Source organism: Dermacentor silvarum, chromosome 9, assembly GCF_013339745.2.
Source record: "Dermacentor silvarum isolate Dsil-2018 chromosome 9, BIME_Dsil_1.4, whole genome shotgun sequence".
Taxonomy (NCBI): Eukaryota; Metazoa; Arthropoda; class Arachnida; order Ixodida; family Ixodidae; genus Dermacentor; species Dermacentor silvarum.
In genome coordinates, this window is record NC_051162.1 from 77,724,827 (window position 1) to 77,739,259 (window position 14,433).

Sequence of the window (14,433 nt, forward strand, 5' to 3'; positions counted from 1 at the left end):
GTGGCATCGTCTCCTTAGTCGACGGGCGTACAGATGTTCTATTGACAAATTTCACAAACGAACGTCGGTATATCAGTAAAGGCACCGCTGTCGCGTATCTCGATGATATCGACCACACTGAAGACTCTTTTGCTATGCAAGGAGAAGCCAAGGCTCCTACAGCGCCATGCACACCTGCCGTCGATATTGGACCGAGCTTAACACCTGCAGATCGACACCGGCTTATGGAACTGCTTGAACAGTTCAAGGACTGCTTCTCGTCTACGTCGCGAGTTGGTCAAACGCCGCTGACAAAGCATCGCATCATCACGGAGGAGACAGCAAGACCCATCCGACAGAACCCGTATCGTGTAGCTCAGAAAGAACGCGAGGCGATACAGCAGCAGGTTGAAAAGATGCTACAGGATGATGTCATCCAGCCGTCGAACAGCCCATGGGCATCACCTGTGGTGCTTGTCAAAAAGAAAGATGGTAGCTTGCGGTTCTGCATTGATTATCGCAAGCTGAATCATGTTACAAAGAAAGATGTGTATCCGCTGCCGCGGATTGACGACTCTTTAGACAGGCTACGGCATGCGCGCTACTTCTCCTCTATGGACCTTAAGAGTGGATACTGGCAAATAGAGGTAGATGAGCGTGATCGAGAGAAGACGGCATTCGTGACGCCTGATGGGCTCTATGAATTCAAGGTTCTGCCTTTCGGCTTATGCTCGGCCCCAGCCACGTTTCAAAGGCTCATGGATACTGTCTTATCCGGTCTGAAGTGGAAGACATGCCTGGTGTACCTCGACGATGTGATTGTTTTTTCCGCCACTTTCGAAGAACATCTAAAGCGGCTGCTGTCAGTTCTTCAAGCCATACGGTCCGCGGGACTCACATTGAAACCCGAAAAATGTCACTTCGGGTTTGAACAGCTTCAGTTTCTGGGTCATGTAGTTAGTCAAGAAGGAGTTAAGCCTGACCCCGATAAAACTGCAGCAGTCGCAAAGTTCCCTCGGCCTACGGATAAGAAGGCGGTCAGACGCTTCATGGGTCTCTGCGCTTATTACCGACGATTTATTGCCAATTTTGCACATCTCGCCTCTCCACTCACCCGCCTCACTAGAGACGACGTTGCGTTTGTATGGGGAGAGGAGCAAGAAGCGGCGTTCAACGAGTTACGGCAGCGTCTACAAACTCCGCCAGTACTCGCTCACTTTGACGAGGATGCGTCAACGGCGATCCATACCGATGCCAGCAACGTGGGCCTTGGAGCTGTCCTTGTTCAGTGGCAAGACGGTGCCGAAAGAGTAGTTGCTTATGCAAGTCGAACATTGTCACGTGCCGAGTCCAACTACTCAACCACGGAGAAGGAATGTCTGGCCGTCGTATGGGCAGTCACGAAGTTTCGCCCGTATTTATACGGCCGCGCCTTTCAAGTAGTAAGCGACCATCATTCGCTTTGCTGGCTGACCAATATGAAAGACCCGTACGGACGTTTGGCACGCTGGAGCTTACGGCTTCAAGAGTACGATATGACAGTGGTGTACAAATCGGGAAGACAGCACCTCGATGCCGACTGCCTCTCCAGATCACCTATTGAATCACCGAGCGCAGATGCGGATGAATGCGCAGGCTTTTTAGGGATTGTTGATGCAGCCGCCATCTCTCAGCAACAGCAAGCCGACCGAGAGCTCAACACCTTGATCGAGTTTTTGGAAGGGCGAGCTACGAAGGTGTCAAGATTATTTTCCCGGAGTCTACCTTCATTCTGTTTGCGCGATGGCGTTCTCTATAAGAAGAACTTCTCTCCAACAGGGAAGAGCCATCTGCTGGTAGTTCCCGAAGTTCTGCGCCGCGAAATCTTGCAAGCCTGCCACGACGAAGCCACCTCGGCCACCTTGGTTACACGCGAACACTAGCACGAATCAAACAAAACTACTACTGGCCTAGGCTCGCAGAAGAGGTGAAGCACTACGTGAGGACATGCCTTGAGTGTCAGCGACGCAAAGCACCACCGACTAAACCCGCTGGGCTATTGCACCCCGTTCCAGTACCAGAAACGCCGTTTGCTCAAATTGGCATAGACCTCCTGGGCCCCTTTCCACTATCTGACAGCGGCAACAGATGGGTCATAGTCGCGACGGACTATCTAACCCGATATGCGGAAACCAAGGCGATTCCGAGCGGCACGGCAGCTGAAGCAGCACGATTCTTTATCGAGAACATTGTCCTCAGACACGGTGCTCCAGCGATCATCATAACCGACAAAGGAGCCGCATTCACAGCTGAGCTCCTGCGAATTGTGCTCACGCTGAGTGGCACAGCCCATAGGAAGACGACGGCCTATCATCCACAAACAAATGGGCTTACCGAGCGCCTCAACAAGACCATCGCAGACATGCTTTGCATGTATGTCGATGTGGAGCACAGGAACTGGGACACAATCTTACCATACGTCACATTCGCATACAATACGGCACGCCAAGAAACAACGAAAATGACTCCGTTCGCTCTGGTCCATGGTCGAGAAGTCACTACAATGCTTGACGCTATGCTGCCTCATGACTGCAATGGTTCAGATGCAGATGCCGCAGATTTCACTGAACGCGCCGAGGAAGCACGACAGCTCGCCCGTGTCAGGATAACTAGTCAGCAAGAACGCGACGCACGACGCTACAATCTCCGCCACCAATTTGCCGCTTATACGCCTGGGGAAAGAGTCTGGATTTGGTCTCCCGTCCGACGCCGAGGGCTCTCGGAGAAACTTCTACGCCGGTACTTCGGACCATACAAGGTTCTACGCCGTATTAGCGACGTGACCTACGAGGTGGTTGGTGATGGTTCATGCTGCTCGAAACGCCGTCAACAGGTGCCTGAGGTAGTGCATGTAGTGCGCATGAAGCCTTATCATTCAGAGTGAAGTGGACACCGCCAAGCTATCAACTACCAGTCTTTCCGCCACGATCTGATCAGCATCGGGACGATGCTCGCTCTGGAGGGAGGGTAATGCCGCGTCGGTATTCGTGCACAAGTGCTCCCTGGCGCCGACAAAGACGACGACGACCGGGCTGCTCGAGATTCCGGAGGGCATCTAGAGAAGAAGAAGAGATTCTTGTTGTTGGCGCCTCTCTGGTTCCTTCTCCCGAGTACGGCGCGGTGCTTCTATAATAAAGCTCCTGAGATTTGTGCATCGCGACAATATAAAGGTCCAGTGCTTGTTCCAGTTAGCCATGTATTCTAAAAGGAATAAAAAATTGAATTGTGAAAATGTCATTCTCAAATGCAGTAACGCATGACACTGAAAAAAGTGGACAAAGTTTTTTTCAAACCGAATATGATGTAGAATGGTGCATGAAAAACAAATCAGATCACTTGGCCTTTGCTTTGAACCACGTAAACAACATATAGTTAAATAGCTGTAGAATAATATGTTACGATTTGCATAAAAACTTGACAAGAGACTACAGTTGCTTTCAAATTCCGCCCCTACCGCAATCGGCCACAGGAACCGGAGTCGAAGCCGCGACCATAAGGAAATAAAGCACCATAGCCACTGCGGCCATAAATTTCAGTGGCGATCGATTTCGGGATACTATCGGTCACTTTCTGCACCGCTTTCATTACACGTACGCGTTTCCACATATTTGTTTTTTGTTAACACAACTTAATAGGCACTTTCGCACTAATAATAATGGCACGACAGCCGCATGTACCGCGAGAATAAAGAAAAGAAATATCCTTAAGCATTATCCCCTACATGAGCAAGAAGATCTAGATTACCAATACATTTTAAGGTCTTGCTTGCATCTCGGTGGAGTAAATACTATCTAACAGGACTGCGTCTAAAATGTATATAGCCTATTGCTGAGAGCAATTCGTATGCGCATACCAATGATCGAGAATAAAATAACTTGCCTGTTTTGCGATCAACCTTCCTCCACCGACGTTCATGATATCGCATGCGCATCGTTGCGCGATGAAGTATCCACGCAGCACATTGAAGGCACTCAAACACAGTCAGTGGGTGAAGTGATCGCCTATGGTGCTCGTAGAGATGGAACCGATCGGTCGCAGCCGATGAAATCGCCATGCGCTACACGGGATCACGGCGTAACTCATTTTCAGGTCCCGGGGTGCTCGCGCTAAGGGAGGAAAGTTCCTCCATTTACGATTGCCGCAAGAGGGCGCAGCGCGCGAACCTTGCTCGAAGGAGGAACTCGCTGGCCTGAAGGAGGAACAGAGCCCGTTGCTCCATTCTCACTCCCTTTTTTTTTAGAGTGCATTTCGAAAACTTCTTGCGGCTACGCGTTCGTTGTAGACTCGTGCACAACTGCAACACCACAACTAAACTTCGACCTCTGGGTAGTTTAGGGGCCCTTTAACGACAAGAGGTGAACGTACAGTTTACGTCCTGGTCTTCATTTGTGCTAATTAGTGTAGTCATGAAAATGTCGCCCATGACATCCACTTCAGGGCATTTTCTGAGCGTGTATGATTAGTACGTCAATAAAACGAGGCCAATGATCTGTTGTGTTGTAATAGAACTTCATTTCTTTTTTCCCTTTTTTTTGTCCTGGTGTATGATGGCATGATCACCAGTATCGCACGTGCACTCAAGAGAGAGAAAAAAAAACGAAAGGTACGTGCGGCAGTGTTGTGGATCTTTCGTATGATTTTTGTATTGTACTTCAAATATTGATTTCTACATTCGTTTTGCATGACGTTACAGCTTACTCATATTATAGTGAACGTACGTATGTGAATAAATGAATAAAGTTGAAACATAATGTACAATCATTTTGTGTTCTTAGTTTGACAAAAGTTGATATTAAAGTACCACAAAAACGGACAAGCTTCTGTAATGACGATGAAGTTATATTTTTTTTCTGAAAGCATTTTATGCCCAATATCAGAAAAGAAAGCTTCATTACAACTAAAAATTCACGCTTTCAATAAATGTAAAAATATTCTCTAAACATAGCGAAAATACCAATAACACGGTTATTAAATTATGCATATATTTTTTTTTTCAAAGCCACGTAACTAGAGAATATGCATAACACAGGTTACACGTTTAAGTGAACCGGTGAGCAGTTCAAATGAACCGGTTCATTTCAGTGAGCGGAGCCGTTCCGAGCCGCTCACTGAAGTGAGCCGTTTTGCCCATCTCTACTTCAAATTGTCGGGTGCTCCGTTATATTTTTGAACACCGTTATCTTAGAATAGGAGCGTAGGACAGAGATGTGGATGGATTTACGCACACAGTATATCCACTACGGGCCCTCAGCTTCTCATGTAAGAATTATTAGACAAAGAATATGCACTGCTCTTAACAATGAGAAATAACCTCGGGTTCCTAATAACGTGTTCATTTCGGGCATGGGTGACAGGACCATGTACAGCATTTTTCACCAGAACTCGACATTTAAAAACGAATGCAAACAAGTGTAGTATCAGTGTTAAATATTTACATGTGTGTTTGCATCTGTAGTATACTGCCAAATATTAAAAAGCGCTAGTGCCTTATTGAAACAGCGAGATATTTTAGCGTGTTTCTGCAAATAATGAATAGAGTAAAGCGTAGTTGATTGTGGTTTCGGCCCATTATTCAGCTCTATAAGGCGACTTTCGCAAACGCACTTTATTTGTCAAGCTGATTACAAATTTCATGTAATTTATTAGTTTTGCTCAAACTTTCGTGTTCTGAGCAAATATAGCTCTCCAAAATGTGTTTCCAGCTGATTATATTTACCTCATTCTCAGCTTTTATTTTATTTTTTCTCTTTATATTATTACCCAGATTACAAGATCACTTGGTACTTACTATGAATTTTTTTCAAAAAGTGAAATTGGGCTGTATGCTTCAACTTGCACTATTGCAATCTAAACAGCATAACATTTAAGGACGTTTACTCCCTGCCTCATATCGAATCGCCACTTTTACACCAAGTACTTTTTATCAGCGAAACTAAACAATACCTGATGGTAACGCAGAGTAGAAGAAAAGTAACAAATGCCCTTTCGAATACATTGACACGTGTACTCGTTTATCTTTCTTCAGTGACCGCTTTCAGTGGCTAACAAACGTTATCGCGCAGAGAAGTACGCGCCTACACCGTTTAAAACTTACAGGAATGTTATCGTTGATTCTATGTGTTGCGTATGTCCTCGTCAAACCTTCTATAATAAGACTGCATGCACGACTTGAATTGCGTAACAGTTTCTGGAAACCACCCAGGCACCAGCGATTACAATGAAACCTTCGACGAATGACCTATAAAAGCCGACGCGCTTGACCCGCTCATCAGGTTTCGACGATCGCCGACTGTGTTCACCACTATCGCTGTGCTTTGAGGGTAACTTGCTTTTCTGACCACTAGTTCGCCCAATAAAAAAAAGTTTGCCTTCTCGGATTCTGCCGCATCTTCCTCGACGACCATAGTTTCCGAACCACTATTCGACATAAATGAAAGCCTCCCCACGAATAAACAAAAACAGCTCGAAAGTCTTCTCCGACAATAAAAAAGACGGTTTTACGAAGTCATCAATGACTCGGCAAACACCACTTGCGAAGCATCGCATAATAACCGCGGAATCCGCTCGACCACTCCGCCTGAGCCCTTACCGAGAGACGATCCGAGAACGAGAAGCTGTAAGGCAACAATTCCACTAAATGCTGTGCGACAACATCATCCAGCGGCCGAGAAACCCATAGCATCTCCTGTGGTCTTAGTGAAGAAAACGGATGGAACTCTGCGCTGCTGCGTCATTTATCGTCGCTTGAACAAAATAACGAAGAAGAACGCATACACCCACATACAGACAGATGATGCATTCGATTGACTCCGCAGTGCTAAGTACTTCTCGTTGATGAATCTCAAGACTGGTTATTGGCAAATTGAAGCCGACGAAAGGGCTCGAGACAAGACCGCGTTTATCAGGCCAGACGGACTCTTCGACTTCAAGCTGATGCGATTCAGACTGTGCTCTGCGCCTACAACGTTCCAGTGAATGACGATCAGTCTTGGCAGGACTGAAGTGGCAGACTTATCTCGTCTGGTTGGATGACGCTGTATTCTTTGCTACAAATTTTCAAGATCACCTGAGGCGTTTTCAGAAAGTACTGGAGGCGATCAAGTTATCTGGACCGAAAAGTGCCTTAAGACCGAAAAGTGCCGTTTTGTTTACGAAGAACTTCTGTTACTAGGCCACGTCATCAGCAAACCATGAGTCCGTCCCAACCCGGATAAGACAGCCACCATCCCTAAGTTCCCGCGGCGCATCGAAAAGAAGGCACTGCGCAGATTCCTTGGCCTGTGTGCCTATTACTGGCGCTGTGTTAGATTTTCCAAGCATTGCGGTACCATTAGAGAGTTTTAGCAGACCATCACTTAAGGTCCGCTCCGCTCAGCTTTCACGTACTGAGATAATGCAGGGAACTCCGCAGATGTCACATTTTTAAGCATGTCTTGCGGAGACTCGAGCGATGCACTGTCAACTTAGTTGCAACACGACCAAGAAGCCAAGTGTGCGCTCCTCACGCTCCCCTCACTCGGCTTTATAGCGGAGCAAGTAGCGCGTTTTACGTTCCGCTGATAGCATGAGCGTTGTGCGCACGCGCCTACAAGAGTTCCCGCTAAGCGGTTGCGTGCAAAATGCTAGAACACACCGGGGAAAGTCCCTAGATGTCCTGCTCTTTTTTAAGTAGCGATATCTACTCCGTCGGCCGCCATTATCTTCCTAGATAGCATGCGACCGTCAACGGACGCTGCTATCTACGTTACTCGCAGCAGCGTGCAGGTGAATGGGGGTGAACATCGTTAGAAAAAACATGGCTGTTGGAATGAGCGCCGCCCAATGAGATTCGTCGGCCGTGGTGCAAAGCTTGTCGCTACTTAAAGAAAGCAAGAAAATATCTAGGGACTTTAACACCGCTCTGTGCGCAGCAGACCGTAAACGCTCAGCTAAAACTCTCTATTAACACCGTCTCACGAAAGCCGACGTCGACATTAAATAGAAAACGCGGCAAGATGACGCATTTGAAGAGCTTAAGAGAAAACGACTGATTGGTCGGCTCAAGGAACGCTGCGGATCCACATCCCATGCTTGCGTAAGTGGTTGCGCAAATTTGTCATCAGGAAATTTTAATGAAAACAGATTGGAATAGTTTTACGGTATAGGGCCCCATATTTGCAAATGAAGGCATATTTCGGGTATATTTACTTTGAAAAAAAATTTCGAAAGGCTTACGATTACTGCAAAAATACCCTACCTTAGATTATTTTCAACTAGTCAATTTCACTTATATTGAGTGCTGAATGATATGTGGGATATTTTTTTCGGCTACGCGAGCACACACTTAAAATACAGATGCAGAAGGCGGTGAAGTGTGATTGCGGAAATAGAGGGTCTTACCTGACTAAAGAACGTATTTGCTTTTGACTGCAGTCTGATAGCTTTGATTTATTATGCGTTTCCATAGGTAAATTTGTCATCAGAAATCCGTAACTAGCAGGACAATCTTTTGCACCTGGACAGCTGTCATGGTCCGAGCCTAGCCTGAAAAGTACACCGAAAAATATTGTATGAAAGTAAAATTGAGACGGTTACACGGACTTCAAATAAAAACAGTACTGTGAAGTAGTCAACTCTTGCATAGTGATGCGGCTTTAATTTCTAAAACGCAAATATTGCCTAGGGAATTCCTTTCACATTCTCGATTGTTCCCTTTCGCTTTTGAACATTCTTATGACGTTTTCGTTGTGAGGCGATGACAACGTGCGCACGGTACCATGTAATGCAAGCATCTTGAACGTCGTTGTTCTTTCCAGGGCGACAGAGAATTTTCTGGTGCAGTCATATATATTCAGGGCTTCTCGAAGTTACCCGGCCAACACGAACACAACCTGGAATTTTACTTACGCGTGTGGGAAAGCGAGCCGGTAAATGAGTGGTCTTTCAATTTGAGAACCGCATATTACACTTGATACTATCGACACTGCCTATAGAGAATTTTCGGTTCACACAATAAACTGTCTGCAGTCAAATGGCTGTTATTCTGGAAAGTAAGCAACGTGCAGCTGCAGAGCGTCGAATTCACAGTTTACTTTATGTGTAATTTAATATGAATTATTTGGTAGTTTCATTTAATATCACATTGATATATCACCCAAAGTACCTGCCTAATACAAAACTCAGTTCGCCTGCAGTCTCTTCATCACTGCGACCTTCGCATCCATCCCGTTCTTGATAGCATCTACGTTGTTGTAACTCGTCCATTCTGAGCAGGACATCACGTCGGCTTAAAGTAGGAGCACGTGTGGCAGTATGGGGGGGGACAACCAAAGCTACTACGATTTCTGGATCATATCGCAGCCATAGTTGCCGTGCCGATCGGCGCTTCATGTGGGCCCCGCCACTCTGTGGCGGTTGTGGAGCAAAGTTATGGTGCAACTATAATTCAGCCCTCGGTAACTCCTATATTCCTTCGTTTTACAGTCAATTTAGTTACAGAGGTGTTGGCTGTAGAGCCCTTCACAATAAACATTACTGAGAGGTATTAGGCTGGGTCATGCGAAATAACTCATAAGACGTCATTTAGGTCTAGAGGTGTTCGTTTTAGAGGCATTTGCCCCTATAGTTTATTTCAAAAACCATATTATTTCTGCGTAACATCTGGCGGAAGTTAAGATGTTCATGGCGGCTCCGAAAATCCAAGATCGCCGCTCATATAACGTCCCTGCAGTCGGTGAAGAGGATCTATGTGGAGACGTGAAGATAGAAATGGTCTGAAGTAGCTTGCGACTCTAGAAACTTCCCACCCAATTCGAAGCCTTATGAAGCCTCCAAGCTGTATAGATGGAGTATAGTCCGCCTTAATTTTTCTCATCTGACTGGCTCTAGAGATACAGACGTGCACGATTGTCCTTGTCCGGTGGTCGTTCTTCAATTACAGCTAGGCCCCTCAAAAATCTTGGAGTTTTTAGGTTCAGAATAAGCACAACATATCCGACTTTCGAGTAACTTGAACAAGTGAATTCACGTAGTAATCTGAAGGTAGCTGCCAATTATATTCTTTGTGACATTTGTTGCAGAAGGCATCAAGGCACATAAGTCTTCGTCTATATCATCTTTGTATTTTTTTATTGTTGACTTTGGCTCCTTGTCATCAGCCGCGTAATCAGTGAGTGGCACAAGCCGTCGACCAATAAAAAATGAGCCGGTGTTAGCAGTGATTTCTCGAGTTGACTCGATATAGCTGTGCAAGGGCGCCAGTTGTCAAATTCTTCGATTTCTATCAACAGAGTCTGTCCTTTACAATAGATTAAAAAGCTTGTTTTGAAAGCTTTTCATAGTGTGGTCTTGACGGCTGGTATCAGCCGTTATAAGAAACCACCCCCACTAGGGTGTACGCTCCACAATATACTTTCATTTAATTCGGTTTTCTTTGAAATGCTGCAGCACACGTTCGCTTCCAACTGACTTCCACATTTTGTTCAACTCTGCCAAACCTCTTTTAAGCGTGATATAGCAACCAGAATACACTGTTGCGCAAACTGCTGGTTTCCATCGAACCACTTCGAGGCATATAAAAATGTTGCCGTATCGAGGCTGCAAACTGATTCTAGAGGCCATGCAAGTATGCCAGCACAAATGAAGATGGCAATATATGCTGGTAATAGGCTAGATGTTGTACGACAGAACGGCCGAAATAACAAGCCTGTTCAATAATTGCTATTTTGTTTCAAATATTCTGCATATGCCGCAGTAATAAATTATTTTCGTTGCCGTTTGTGAACCTGTATTGTGCCAATAGCTCTGTCGTAAAGGAGTAAGTGTACCACGAATTCCAACACGCTGAAGGCACCAGTCTGCTCATTCAAACAGCCATGCGATGAATCCTTACTTTGTTGGAAGAACGATAGAATGCTTTTAGCTGGCCTTAGGTTCTCAATTATGCGATCTGACATTACCTATGATGGCTTATTGTTCATCAATGTAAGGAGCAAATTTTATAATAGTAGGATGAGGCGTAAGCTTTGCCTAACACAATACGTTATACTCTAGAGACAAAAAATATCTTTTTATTTGCGTCTGATCTGTATACAACAGTCCTGTTATATTTGGGTCCGGATTTCTTTTGTTTTGAATGAAGCGGAAATTCCGTGCAATGATGTTTATACTCTTGGTGGGATTCTTATACCGGAGGCTTTTATCAAAAGAGCTGTATTTGTAACGGTCACATGTAATATTATCGTTCCTTCTTCACCAGTTTTCTACGCACCATTGAAAATTACAGTTGGCCAACATTCACTTTCTTGAATCAGTCAGTCCGGTCCATTCCACCAAAGACCGTTCTCTGTAAAACCACAAGCGTGAGTCAATATTGTATTCTGATGGACAGTATCGCCACTGGCCACGTCGACTTATGGCTTGAGCGTCATTTAGGCTGCTCGCTACGAAATTCTTCCAATTTTCAGGCCTGAGTTCATCCACCTACCAAGAATGGGTGGAATAAAACCAGAATAAGGTTTCATGAGCTGTTAATTTCTCTCTCCACAGTGTGCACCAGTCTTCCTGCTGTTAGAGCTCCCAAATGTTCTAAGCGTGGAAACGTGGAATGTTGTTTTGCATGACAGTCTTGCATACGAAATGGTACATGAGACGCATGTCACATTCAGCAGACAATATCATTGCACCATTTCCTCATATGCAGATTGTTTCCTCGGGCAACGTATTGTCCTAATTCAACCTTTTCTGCCAAAGTTGATGGAAACGTATTTTGGCTTTCATTGTGAAGGGAGAGAGGGAACCCTATGCATACGAAATTTCAGTTCCCGCTTTCGGGAAATTCTTTTTGGTGTGAACATGGATGCCACAAGCCACATAATTTTAGAGGTGTCGAATTCTTACTTATCTTCTGCAGGGTATCAAATAACGACTAGAAGTTTCTTGGTTCTTGAAATGGTAAGCTTATCATCGTTCACCTCCGACTGCGTTTCTTCAGTAAGGTCTTGATGAGGGCAAGTTGGTTCATGATTTAGAACTGAGGTCACGTTACCATTGCGATGCTGAAGACTCGCGGAGCTTGTCCATTTACACAGATGCATTCCTGCTTTGTTGATGACGTTAGCTGCATTACTGTTCCATTGTGTCTGCTCCTGCCAGATAATCGTCGATGTGAAACTCAAGCTTCAGCTGGCTGTTCATCTTTCTATGTTCGCCTTTATTGTTCTCAAAGTGATCATGAAGAGTGGCGCTCAAAAGAAACAGGCTTCGTGCGACTCCGAAAGGTACACAATTCATCCTCAAAACCACTTCTGGCAATTCTTCTCATTTCATGGGACTTTCGTAACAAAATATTGAAGTATATGGCGGTCAACATAAGCGAGATGACGTTGTAGAAAAGCTTTCTTAAAATCTGGTGTAATTGCAATGTTGTAGATAAGAAACTTAGAAAGATGCTCAAGAACCAATTATTCAAGTTTTATCGACCATGTGAAGCGTCGTATAACGACAGTTAGCCGCAGCTCCTCGAGGAGGAGTCAAAAACAATGTGTGTGGTTGCTTCTCTTTCGATGTTCAGTACGACCCTATACAGTACGTAGTAAACAGGCCCGGACTCTATTGACTCCATAAAATAATATTTTTCACATTGCCGTATTGCCTTGTCGTATTGAGGCAACAATTCTTCATTCTTCCGCAGTGGATCCCTTGTTCCGTTATATTTCTATTTAATTCGTCGGTGTTATCCTTCCAATGAATGTATGCTTCATGTCTCCCATCCTTTTTCTAGCGGCTCATTGCAATTCTTAGAGCACTTGTCTAAGGTGGTAGTATCCTTTTCAGGCAGTATGCCCACGTGCTCTACTTCCAAGGACGTTTCCACATATATTTTGACATGCTTGGTCAGGGATGCAGTTTCGTGCAACAACGTTCATGACTACGGTGGTGTAACTTTTTCTGATGTTCTCCAAACTTTCAACTAGATCCTGCCACGTCCAGTCGAACGCTTTACTAATTCAGATGGCATATATTCGATGAGAACTTCTATGTTGTCATTGTTATTGGGCGTAGCAAGATCACTTTCGAGTTGAAGACTGCAGTCAATTTCTTGAAGCATTGACTCGGGCTTGGAAAGTAATGTCTCATGGCAAGTTTTGGGTATTTCGAGTGCCTATACTCCAATCCCGTTTCCATGATATCGGCTCTTTATAAAGAGCTCTACACGTCGTAGTATATTGAAACAGAAGAAAAGTGAACGAATCTAACACGAGGTCATGTTTTTTTTTTTCAGGAAATTGCATCGAAGATTTCATGCCATGTCGTGGGAGAGATTGTGCGCTTACTTCCGCCACTCATAAGATAACTTAGCACGCATCGATGGCTGAACTTTCAACCCCCAAAAATGCCAGTTTGCAGCAAGATGGTCTTACTATTTTCGGAAAGCACACTTGTAACTTGCATGTCGTTCACATTTTTCTGCTCTGTGTCACTGTTCGACGGGCTGTTGCCGAACTCCCATAGGAACGTCAAGTGTCTTACCTGGCATTAGCCACAACGCAAAAACCTCAAGTTTCTACACTCATTTCCGTAGTGATACCCTGCAGCATCGAAAGCATCGGCTGCATCCTCTTAGCTATCTTTTCTCTTATAGAGACATCACTTAGCACTAAGTACAAAGTTGTTGATCCCAGTAGCAGAAAAGTTTTGCTTCCTTATGATGCACGTAGGTTGCAGTTGAAGTAGCAGCTGAGGAAAAACTATGATGTGCCCGTTCTACTAGTACTGGCATGAATTCTTTTCTTTCTTTTCTGTTATCAGCTTTCTTCAAAAACTCTATCAGCTCCTAAAAGGCGTAACATTTGTCTACTTTGCTGGATTTGTTTTGGCAATGGCAATGTACAGTCTACGGAGGTAAACCCTTTTTTACGGCAACATTTAAAATGGCGCTGCACGTTTCTCGTTTGCTATTGCGAGCCTGAAGGATTCTAATCTGTTGAGTACCTTATCAAAACAGTCGTGAAGATATCTGGCCGTCGGCTGATGCCACAGGTTTTACCTGAAACAGTTGACTCACGTTATCGTTCACGGCAACCTTGTTTCGTCCAAAAGATAATTTAGGAAAGTGAACAGTAACTTGATAATTGCTATCAGTGAACGTCTAGTTATGCTATCCTCTGCGTAGCCAACGAGGTATATTTTTGTATACTTAAAATTGTCAATGTTAGGGAGGTGCTCATTATTGTGTATAGAACACTCGTGTTTATTCGCAAAAGAACACCAGCCTAATGTTTCCGTGAAATTCGCTGACCTCAAATTTTCGATGTCGGAGGGGAGTTCAAGTTCTGACGTTTCATTGGCCAGTTATGCCTTGCCTGCTGAGACCAAGCTCTTGAATGGCACCAGCAGCCTTCTTCATTTCTTTTTTGTGTCTGGTACCATTTGATA

The 14,433-nt window shown here is 44.7% G+C and overlaps 1 protein-coding gene across 6 annotated transcripts in view; it reads right to left on the minus strand.

The window, feature by feature from the left end:
- LOC119463673 (venom metalloproteinase antarease-like TtrivMP_A) overlaps positions 1–14,433 on the minus strand; it is a 206,060-nt gene that overhangs the window by 149,378 nt on the left and 42,249 nt on the right. For 3 of the 6 annotated variants that reach the window (XM_049655576.1, XM_049655579.1, XM_049655581.1), the window contains one exon: positions 8,398–8,541. The exons of the other annotated variants lie outside the window; for them this stretch is intronic. In XM_049655576.1, coding sequence (XP_049511533.1) covers positions 8,398–8,541 — 144 coding nt within the window. The remainder of the gene's footprint in view (positions 1–8,397; positions 8,542–14,433) is intronic. 6 annotated transcript variants of the gene reach the window in all.